Source organism: Pteropus alecto, unplaced genomic scaffold (assembly GCF_000325575.1).
Source record: "Pteropus alecto unplaced genomic scaffold, ASM32557v1 scaffold45, whole genome shotgun sequence".
In the NCBI taxonomy this organism is placed as follows: Eukaryota; Metazoa; Chordata; class Mammalia; order Chiroptera; family Pteropodidae; genus Pteropus; species Pteropus alecto.
The window spans coordinates 21,198,168-21,209,435 of record NW_006442491.1 but is presented as its reverse complement, the minus strand read 5'-3'; the positions used below and the strand labels follow the sequence as shown (position 1 = coordinate 21,209,435).

General features: G+C 44.4%; 2 protein-coding genes and 1 pseudogene across 8 annotated transcripts in view; 1 reads left to right on the top strand and 2 right to left on the bottom strand.

Moving 5' to 3' along the window:
* Nucleotides 1-109, bottom strand: LOC112471244 (annotated as a pseudogene).
* ACSS2 (acyl-CoA synthetase short chain family member 2) overlaps nt 1-6,968 on the bottom strand; it is a 45,643-nt gene extending 38,675 nt beyond the window's left edge. The window contains exons 1-2 of one of the 2 annotated variants that reach the window (XM_006921742.2): nt 6,689-6,968; nt 2,082-2,277 (exon numbers count right to left, since the gene is read on the bottom strand). In XM_006921742.2, the coding sequence (XP_006921804.1) occupies nt 2,082-2,277; nt 6,689-6,866 (374 nt within the window). In that variant the 5' untranslated portion in view covers nt 6,867-6,968. The remainder of the gene's footprint in view (nt 1-2,081; nt 2,278-6,688) is intronic. The other variant, XM_015597023.2, reaches the window with a different exon arrangement.
* A 3,223-nt stretch (nt 6,969-10,191) lies between these two features.
* The window catches only part of GGT7 (gamma-glutamyltransferase 7), a 22,096-nt gene continuing 21,019 nt past the window's right edge, over nt 10,192-11,268 (top strand). For 3 of the 6 annotated variants that reach the window (XM_015597219.2, XM_015597220.2, XM_025039892.1), the window contains exon 1: nt 10,193-10,410. In XM_015597219.2, coding sequence (XP_015452705.1) covers nt 10,242-10,410 — 169 coding nt within the window. In that variant the 5' untranslated portion in view covers nt 10,193-10,241. Of the gene's footprint in view, nt 10,411-11,268 lie in introns of all 6 variants that reach the window. The other 3 variants (XM_006921741.3, XM_015597218.2, XM_025039893.1) reach the window with 2 other exon arrangements.

The window sequence follows — 11,268 nt, the reverse complement described above, 5'->3', positions numbered from 1 at the left end:
TGCCTACAGCACCTGGTATTCCTAGGTGGTCTCCCATCCAAGTACTAACCAGGCCTGACCCTGCTTAGCTTCCGAGATCAGGCATATTTAGGGTGGCATGGCCGTAGACAGCAAGCCCCTATTAATATCTCTAGTAATCAGTGGTTCCTGGAGCATTCTTTGGAAAACACTTATCTAATCTACTCCCCTCATTTTACAAATGGGGAAAGAGAGGCTCTCTGGAAGCTATTCAGGTATGAAAGGTGGGAAACTAAAAAGAAGGGTATCAGGATTCTGGAGTAATCTCCAGTGAATGAACAACTCTGGCCTGTGTTTTCTCAGTCCTTCACCATGCACCCTAATTATTTCAAACTAGAGAAAAAAATTAGACACAGGCATCTCCTATATAGATCTTTAAAGGTTTTCTGATCCCTAAGGAACTGAAGAGGTGGGCCCAAGTGTCAGTTGGAGCTCAACATAAAGTCCCAGGGCAGGAGCTAAAGGAAGTCTAAACAGACATACAGACCATGAGTTTCAGTGGCATAGTGACTCCAAATTGGGAAATGGCAATGTGATAATAGACCCACTTACATTTATACAGCGCTTTCCAATAAATAAGTAAATGTTTCTACATTGTCTTATTTGGTTCTCATAATAATCTAAGGAGAAAGACAAGGGTGGAATTATTATCCCTATTTTATGGAAGAGGAAACTGACTTTGAGAGTTGCCTGTCGTTACACAGCAGGTGAATGGCCGAATTAGAATGAGAACCTGAATTTCCTCCTCACAGGTTAGGGCTCTTCTCAACATATCACACAAACTAGGCAGTTTTGACTGAGTACCAATTTAACTCTTCCATGAAACATCCATTCTGCTCCAATTGGCTCACTTAATAATAGAATCAATTCTCAGAGTGTTCATGGCGGTAGCAGAAGCAACAGCTCAATTACTGGAACTTCAAGGTCCTATTTGGGTTTAGTATATTAATACCTCCTATAGAACCATGTTGCCAAGAGCAGGAGGTCTTAGAATTCTGGAGGCAGCATGGCCTAGTTTTACAAGGAAGGAGTCAGACAGACTGGTTTTTAATCCTGTCTCTACTACTTACTCTGTGACCTTATTCATTGTGTAACCCTTCTGTGCTTCATTTTTTTAACCTGTAAAGTGGAGCTAAGAATACCTATTTTACAAAGCTATTGAGAGGCTAATATAAGGAATTGAGAGAGATAGTATAGTGTCATGGTCAAAGTGTAATCTCTGGAATTAAACTATCTGGGTTTGAATCTCAGCCCTGCTTTTTGCTAGATGTATGACTTTGGATAAGTCACTTAACTTCTTAGAATTTCAGTTTTCACTATGTAAAATGAGTAAAATAAATAGTGCATTCTTGGTTTTTGTGAGCATCAAATGAGATAATATTTGTTAAGCACTTGAGCGTAGTGTCTGGTATATAGCTCGATAAAAGGTAATGACAGAGACTCATGAATATGGACTATTAGTGGTTACCAGAGGGTAAGGGGTTGGGGAGGGGAGAGGTAGACGGGGTAAAGGGGGTCAAATATGTAGTGAAATAACTATGGGATGTGAACACACAGTGTAAATATATATACCTTACTGTTAAAGTGTACAGCTGAAACTTATTAGATTTTGTTAACCAACATCACCATAAAAAAATTAATTAATTAAAAAAAAAAAAGGCAATGATGACAACAGTAGTGAAAAATAGTAGTGAAAAATTCAATACCAAGTTTCCTCCCAAAGCAAGAATGAGAAAGAAAGCTATTCAGTCTGTTCTTTTCCATTTACCTTCTCTCTTTCCTCACCAACTACAAGCCAAGAACAATAGACAAGAAGTCAGGACAATTGGCTTTGAATCTCAATTCTGTTATATGCTATTTATGTGATTTTAGAGAAGTCATTTAACTTCCTTGAGGTATTTTTCCTCACCTGAGATATTAAGAATACTTTGCTTACTTTACCAAGTTGTTATAAGCATCAAATGAGTTCATGGGTTTTAAAGTACTTTGTGAACTATGAAACACTATAAAAATGTGAGGTGGGACTTTTTATCTATCGCAGACTATAAAATAAATATTGTTACCAGTAAAAAGCAATTTTATCGCCAAGCTTTTTCTCATGGACAATTCGATCCAGTACGTTGTAGCAGATGTTGGTAGTTGCTCCTTTCATCCACTCAATGAATATTTTCCCTTTAGTCACATCAAAGTTGTACTTGAGGAAAGGGCCAGGACATGGGGTCTTCCAGTAAAATTCCTTGGCAATGTCTCCCCAAAACTCTGCAACAGAAAGGGAAACCTGAACATCACTAAGCTTCTCAGGTATATTTAACCTCAGATGTCTTACCAGTCTATGCACAGGACCAAGTCACAACTTCCTTGCCCTATGTTATAGGGCCTACCACCTGGGTTCCTTTCTCTACCTGTCTAATCTTATCACTCACCACTCTCCTAACCCACCTTCTTTCTAGTCTCATGAGCTGAATCTTGACTCAAATTTTTTTTTTTCTCTTCAAAACCCACCATTCCATTTTCACCATCTATTCAAATCATAGCCACCCAGGGCCTATTACAATGCCTAGCATATTGGAGGCAATTTTTAAATGAATTAATTAGTGAAAGGAAGAAATCTTTTACCCACAGAGCCTTCTATAACTGCTTTTCTCTTAATTTGTTCATTCATTATCAGCAATTATTTAGTAACCAGGTCTTTCTCCTACTACTACTTGCCCAAGTGTTACCTGCTATATGTTGCTTTAAACTCTTTGTATTATTTCATTTAGTCCTTACCACAATCCTAGGAGGTAGTCCTTATTTTCATTTACATTTTATTGATTTGAAAATCAAGGCTCAGAGAGGTTAAATAACTTGCTCAAGGTTATACAATTACCAAGCCAAGACTTGAACTTCCCTGAGGAAGATATTTTTGCTAAAATCGGAAAGATGAATAGAAATTTTTCTTCACTTGCCCGCCAAGAAAGAGAGTACTGTGGGATTGGAAGGAACCCAGGGTATGGGTTAACAGGAACTCTATAAAGCTGAAGCACTGACAATAAGAGGAAGAATATCAGGACTTGATGCATAAACTAAGCAGATCATGCAATGCCTCTGGGCATGTTAAGGAACTTGGTATATATCCTAAGAGCAAGGGAAGGTCACTGGATTTTAAGCAGGGAGTGACATGATCAGATTTACAATCTTAAAAAATTTTCCTGAAACTGGAGAAAATATACTCAACAAGTAAAGTATATGATTGCAGAGCACTTAAGATATTCTCAGTACTGGATCAGGAGCTAAAGAAAAGAAAGACACTTAGAATCATAACAATGGAAGGAACTTTAGAGATTATCACCCTTCATTTTAGTGATAAGAAACTAAATTCAAAGAGACAAAGTGACTTGCTCAAGGTTATAGGATTTAGTTTGTACATTCTAGTTGGAGAGATAAGACAGAATACTTCTGAGTGTACAAAACAATATAATTGCAAGCAAAATCACATGGTGTACCATTTGCAATCCATTAAAGAAATCCAAATTAAATCATCCTGAGGTGCCATTATATACCTATAAAAACTAGCAAAGATTTAAAAAATTAAAGCTAATGCCTGAGTGGCCTGGAAAACAGATATTCTTACATGATGATGGAATTATAAGAAATTGGCATTATCTTAGGGGAAGGCAGGGCAATGCCTGACAAGAGCCATAAAAATTTTTATACTCTTTCATCTGCTAACTCAACTTTGAAAAACACCTCAAGAAAATAATCCCAAAGTAAGAAAAGAGATGTTTATAGAACATTATTTACACTAGTGAAACTGGAAACAACCCAAAAGCCCAACAATGAAAAAAACCTGATGAAAACTAGTAATACTAGTAGTATTACGATAGACTATTAAATGGCCATTAAAGAGAAAGTAAATGGGAACTGGCATTTCAGTGAATGCCATACAAGTACCAGGGACTGGGCTAATCTCATTTAATCTTTCTATGGCCCTATGAAATAATCATTAATTATCCTAATTTTATAGATGAGAAAACTGAAGCTCAGGAAACATAAGAAATGCTCCCAAGGACCACACAGTAAGAAACCAGAATACAAAATCAGATCGGACTCTAAAATCCATGTTGTTAACAACTACATCGAGTATATGTGTATACTCAAAAATATTTTTAAGTGGTAATAGTAGACATAAATTATGTAAAACTGTTTATGAACTACATTTATATCCATCAACAAGGAGTAAAGAAAACTGAGTTTTATGATCATGTAGTTTTGTTTTTCAGTTTTTAGTTTCCTGGGTTTTTTTGTTTTTGTTTTTGGAGGTGTTGAAATGTGGATGTTTCATTGGCACACATTCTAAGTACTGAAGAAGTTCCGAAGAGGAAAAGATGAGCATGGACTGGGATAATCAGAGAATGCTCTATGGAATTGGTGGAGTTTGACTAGGTAGAGAGGAGCAGACGGAAATGGGCAAAAGCAAGGAGGTGGGAAAGGGATTTTTGAGTATCCAGTATATCAATGAGAATAACCTGTTGAGAATGAAGGGTGTGGTGGGCAGTAGTGGGAGATAAAAGATAGAGTGGTGGAGTGGGGCTAGTTATCCAGACACCTTGAAAGAAAGTCAGAATTTTAATTTGAAACCGTAGGAAACAGGGAACTATTGAAAGTTTTTGAAGTGACAGAAGAAAGTAATGTTTCCAGAATATCAATCTAATAGTGTTTAGATAAATATATCAGAGATTGAAGGTGGTGAGACTAGGGGAGAAAGAACCAATTAGGAGTCTGCTTCCTTGAGCTAAAAGAGTCTGTGGGAATGAAAATAAAGGTAACTCAATAGACATTTTGAAGTAGTATTTGACAGTATTTGGTGAAAGACAGACTGTGGCAACAGGGAAAAATAGCATAGCTATTAGGAGTATAGGTTCTTTAGTCAAGGCCACTTTGGTTCAAATCCTAGCTCAACCACTAAGTAGCTTTGCCACCTTGTGCAAATTAGTTAACCTCTCCAAGCTTCAGTTTCTTTCTCTGTAAAATGTGGATAACAACAATCTCTACATCAAATCAAACAGGATTTGTGCTTGTAAGCAGTAAGCAACCTATAAATAAGTAAGATATAGGTATACATAGATTTTATTGGAAGAGAGGATGATGAAAGGAATTTATAGTTTGAGATAGTGCCATTGATAAATAAGGATTAGAAATTTAGTTAGGGGAACAGGTTTGGGAGGGAAAATTGGTAAATCACAGTCACAGTCATATTTAATATGGTATAACATCAAGGTGTGTGAATGAAATGGTTTACAGATCTATGAAATTTGGGACCAGGGCATAAGTGAGATCCTGGGCGCAGAGCTAAATAGGAGCTATATAATAGGAGTTATTATTGTGGCAGTTATAGTTCACCCTGGAAAACAGATAAACTCATGATGGGAGAAAATATAGAGAGGGAGAGAAGTGAAAAGAGGTCCGAGGACTCAAACTTGACCACTGTCTGCAGCAATCAACCATTCTATACTTAATTCAGTCCTGTCTTGCATTACTCAGTAATTGCTTCATCCATGTTTTTTTATTGTTATCAAACTAACCGCCAGTTATTGAATGTCTATTGTGCCTCACTCTATATATAATGCACACTTCACTTATTACTCACTTTTGTCATCCTACAAAACTACAAGACAAGTATTAACCATATCTAAAAGGAATCTGATTGTTTTTAAAATCTGCCTAATACCACCCAGAAAATGAGTGGTAGAGCCAGGATATAAATCTAGATTTTTCTGTGTTGGATTTCTGGCCCATGCTTGTGTCACTGGCAGACATCATGCTGCCTTCCAACCCAGGTACAGTTTTGACCACTTTCCCAAACTGAGGAGCAAGGGCAGGGAATTTTCCTCACATTTTCTTAAAGACATGGAAGGAACTGATCAGAATTTCTGAATTACTGTCATCCCAACCCCCCCCAACCAAAAAAGAAACACTAAAATGTGACTTGTTCAGTCTTATATTGGGTAATTTCTATTGGGATTTCTGAAATATTAAAAATAGATCTGGGACTTCATAACTAATTGTGGGGACTCTAGGATAGGAACCAGTTCTTGTCCTTCAACAGTGGAGACTAACACACTGGTTAAAGAAGTCAGGGTCAGGAGGCAATGGCTGAGTTGGTGTAAAAGGGGCTCTTCTTTCTCCTCTCGTCTCACCACCTTAAATCTCTGATATATTTATCTAAACACTATTAGATTGATATTCTGGAAACACTACTTTCTTGTCACTTCAAAAACTTTCAACAGTTCCCCGTTTCCTACAGTTTCAAATCTTAGGAACCCTTCTCACAAAACTTTCGCTTTCTTCACAGAATCACTATCTCCTCACGGAAGCTATATCTCCTCACGAAACCCGCAAAGTCACCAGGAAACTCCTCAACTCCTAGGGAAACCTCGTCTTACAGAACCTCCTTCTCATATAACCTCCATCTCTTCCCGAACCCCTTGTCCATCTCCTCAATGACCCACAATTTTTCTCTCACAAAACCTCCATCTCCCAAGGGAACCTCCTCATTCCTCCTCAGAAAACCCCTATCTCCTCATGGAACCCTCATTTCCCCACGGAACGCCCCCAATTCCTCACTCCCCTGGCAGCCTCTACTTCTGTCTCCACTGACGCCCCAAGGCGCGCCGGGGCCCAGGCTCACCTCGCGGCTCCTCCACCGAGCGCCGATGCAGCTGACGGTAGCGCTGTAGCGAGGCGACATGCGCGGAACGGCTGACCTCGGGCGGCGGAGACCAACTCCGTGCACGGCTCCAGGCTCCAGCCTCCACCTGGCTCCCGCTGCCGCTGCCGCTCCGGCCTCGCTCCTCGGGAAGCCCCATCGCGTCAAATTCCGAGCACTGCTGCCGCCTTTGCTGTCGTCCCGGGTGCTCGGGGGCGAAAAACAGGGCGCCCAGTGGGCGGGGCCTCGGGGAGAGGTGGGGCCTGGCTGGTGGAGGCGGGGCTTAGGTAGACCAGGGGTGGGCGGCCCGGAGAGGCGGAGCCATACCTCCTGGGAGCAGGACCAGGGTTTTGCAAAGACAAGGATAGAGAAAAGTCAAGCACCGCTTGGGGATAGGAAAGGAACCGATTCACGGAAGGGGTGGGGCCGTAGGGGAAAAGCAGAAGGGGCGGGGCGGGGCGTGGCAGGAGAGGAGGCGGGCCCACGGAGTGATCAGGGTGGGGTGCGGTCTCGGAATGACAGATGAGAGGTTGGGTTAAGGCGGGGCTAGAGCGGGAAAGAGCTTGGCTCACAAGGGAAGTTGGATCAGGTCCACCGTGGAGCCGCCCCTTGGTCTTATTTCACAAGCCTGTCACCTCATCGAGCTGGAAAGCCCAGTGAAGTAAGGTTCAGGACTCTTCCCCTCAAAGAACTATCCCTCCATTCCGAGTAAACCCTTCCCCTGTGACCTCAGAAAAATCTCCTTCCACGATGACGTTGAGGACACAGCGAGAGGACAGGATCCCCCTCTCTGCTAAACTCAGTGCCAGCTCAGATTTTCTCCCACCCCTGAGGACGTGTCTTTACTCTCCCTGCCTCCACACGTTTTGACTCAGCTCTAAAGTATAAGATTCACTTAAGAGTAGAAGGTGTGTTTAGGTCTTTGCTAATAAACCCACCTCCTCATTGCCCAAATTGGTGAATTCAGGGAAAGGAAGGAATTTGTCACAAAGCAAATAATGGCCAATGACCAAGTTTGGGCCAAACCTAGGTCTCCTCACTCCAAGTCTGTTTACCCCCTCATCAGGCTGAAGCTAAGGCTTGTGAAATACTGTACCAAAGTCTATGCAAATAGGAGGAATCACTCATACCCTTATTTCCTTCCCAGCCCCTTTACTTCACTAAGAGACTACGCTCATCTGTCACACCTGGGCTCAATTACCTTTGGCTTCCCTCTATCCTTTCCACTCCATAAAAGAGGAGCCAGGCAGAACCCTCCATCTCCCACCTGCACTGGCCACCAAGAAAGGCCTGCCCCACCTATCAGTTCACAGAATGGCTGTCAAGGCAAGAAGGAACCTTGAACATTTAATTCCAAGAGTGATTCTGAAGCCCAAGGCAGTCAGCGCTCACTTCCTGAAACCTACACAGGATGTGTGACCCCATCAGGCCCAGCCTTCCTTCCCACCTGTACCCTCATTCTTTGCTCAGCTAACCACAAGTGCAGCACACCCTAAACTGAAAAAAGATTTTTCCATGGTCAGACCTATGATCCAGAGCCCACCCAGTCCTGAAGGAAGGGTCCATCTCAGAGCTCCCTGAAGGGGTACAGACCTCATGGAGTGGACATGGACCCCACTGAGGAGACAGGTACTTCAACAAGGAGACAACTGCAGTGAAGGGGCACACACTTCACTGAATGTACATGGACTCCACTAAGGGAGCACAGATCTTGCTGAGGGGTCTCAGGTCTCAATGAAGGGCTGTGGACGCTGCTAATAGGATATGAATTAGCATTGAGGATCACTGACCCTACTGAGGGGACATGGACTTCCTTCTAGGAGATATAAAAGATATAGACTTTACTAAAGAGAAATTTACCCCACTGAAGGGCCTCTCACTACACTGAGGGCACAGACACCAATGAAGGAGCACAGATCTCATTTGGTGGGGACCCGCCCCATTGGGGAGATTAGACTTCTCTGAAGCATAATAAGCCCTATGGACTTCACTGAGAAGATACTAACCTCTCTATGGGGAGGAAGGCATACAGTAGGAACACAGTCTCAGCCATAGACAACCATCTTCCCACCGGAGACACAAAGTCCTCTAGTCTCCCTAGCCTTTCACCCAAGTCCTAGAGCTGTTCCCGATACACTGCTGCCCCCTCCTGTCTACAGGTGGCACTGCACAGTAGATTTTCAAGTAGTTCAGGTCATCTCTGAGCGTGGAGCCTGGGATTGGAGGAGGGGATGTATTTCCAGGAGCTTGACTAGCCCCCTCCCTCTGCCTGTGAACTGTAGGAAGAAAGTTTGGACAAGAGGCCTCATAAAGAGGGGACCCCTCATCCTTGGAGATGGAGAAGTAGTGCAAGCTATAGAGTAGTTGGAATTCCTGAGAATGGGAAGAGGATGGAGAGGGTTGGATGAGATGAGAATCCACGAGATTAAGGAGGTGATAATAATGATTATGGCATTATCGAGTAGGTGCCAAGCCCTATACTAAGAGCTTTCTGTGTGTTATTTAATCCTCACAGCCCTCTGAGATGGATACTATTATTCTTTCCATTTTTCAGATGAGGAAGTTAATACTAAGTTTATTTGTCATGCCCAGGATCACATAGTTTGTAAGTGGTAGTACAAGGAATAAAACCCAGACATCTAGATTACAGAGACCCACTCCCCACTCTGAGCCCCAGCCCAGCCCACTCCACTTCTGCCATACCACCATACCCATTATTAAAGCATTCTTTCCAGAACATCATCAAAAACTCTTAAAATGATGGTAAATATTCAGGTTCCAGAGACCCAATCCCAGCGTAATAATTCATGATCTCTAGAGTGAAATTTGGGGATCTGCTTTTAAGGATTCTAACACACCTAAGTTTAGGTCAAGGGTCTCAGAAGGGATTGTGCTTGAAAAAGGAGTCTGAGAAGTGTCGGGAGTCCAGGGAGGGATCTGACGTCTGAGGAGACCATCCAAGGAGAGGTCTCGAAGTGGAGAAACAGTCTGAGGATGAAGAAAATGCTGGGGTTGGGGGCCGGGATGGGGAGGTGACGGCAGAGGAGTTCGAGATGGAGGAGAAGAATCTTGGAGTCCAAGAAGGGATCTGGGGTCTGAGGAGTTTGGTATCAGAGGAGAATCTGGGGCCGAGGAGAGGTTTGTGATCGGTGGAAGAGTCTGTGGGCCGAGGAGGGAGTCTAGGGTCTAAGGAGGATTCTAGCTCAAACTGGAAGGAGGACGGGACTTGGCCCCTGGGCTGCATAAGGTGCCCAGAACCACTATGGTCGTGCTTGTAGCGTGCTCTTCCCCCCGACCTCCAACTTCGCGACCCGGACCTGCATTCCAGGCTCTGCAACTACACCCCCACCCCGACCTGCGCGTCCACTGCAGGCTGACAGCCTAAGCAGGCGGGGGCGAGTCAGACCCTAACGCATGCTAACGTGGGGGTGAGGCGCCCCCTCCCGGAGGCACCAGAGCTCAGGCCCCGCCCTCCCTCCGGCCCCCGCCGCACCACTTCCGGCAGGCGCTGCGCTGCTGGGGGGCGCGGGTGAGGATGGCGGCGGAGAACGATGCCAGTCAGGAGAGCGCCCTGGGCGCCTACTCGCCCGTGGACTATATGAGCATCACCAGCTTCCCGCGGCTGCCGGAGGACGAGCCGGCGCCCGCGGCCCCTCTGAGGGGCCGCAAGGACGAGGATGCCTTCTTGGGAGACCCCGATACAGGTGAGGCCCGCTGGCCCAGTCTCTGCCTCCTGGGACGTCCCTGGCCCTTCATCTGCTTGGAGCATCACCTCCAGCCTCCATCTCCCTAATTCAACTCCTTCCCCCTGGACCTCTTCCTTCTCCTGCCTTGTCTCCGTTAGTTAACTGATGGGGTTGGGGATGCATTTCTGTCTTGGAGTCCTAGAATGCGACAAGGGAGAATGATGCCAGGGACTGCAGTGGGAGAGATGAGGGTTACCTCCTGGGAAAAACCAACTAATTAGGAAGGAATGTTAGAGGGGAGATCCTGAGGAAGAGATATGATCACCCAGAAGAGGCCTTTCTCTAGTTATGGGAAAGAGGGTAGGAGAAACCAAGTCAGAGACTGCAGCAGGATGAATAGAGACTAGGTCTTGAAAAGAACTTCCACACAGCCAGGGATTGTGGGAAGGAGAAACCATAGGGAGAAGCTGAGAATCTCTTCATGTACAGGGAAGGGTAAAGAGAATATGATTTTGTCTGTTTGCGTGTGCTGGGTATTGGTAGACAGGGGGATGGACTGCATGACCTCTCAAAGTCCTTGGGGACCAGATTGCCTTCAATGCCCTGTGGATTACCTCACCCCCGCCAGAGCCAGGGATCAGGCTAGGATGTTAGTGAGGTACCCTGTCTCCTAGGAAGCAGGCTCCAGGATTTTACAGTGTTCTCCTCAGCCCTCTGCAGGGACTGCAAGGGATGGAAGGAAGGAGGAAGGAAATAGGGCTTGGGGAAGACCTGAGGGCCAAGAGCTCTCTGAGCATTTCTTCCCTAGTCTTCTCTCTGTTATCTATGTGGCCCAGCTCTATCATTCTCTCCATTATTCACCCTCCATCCCCCATC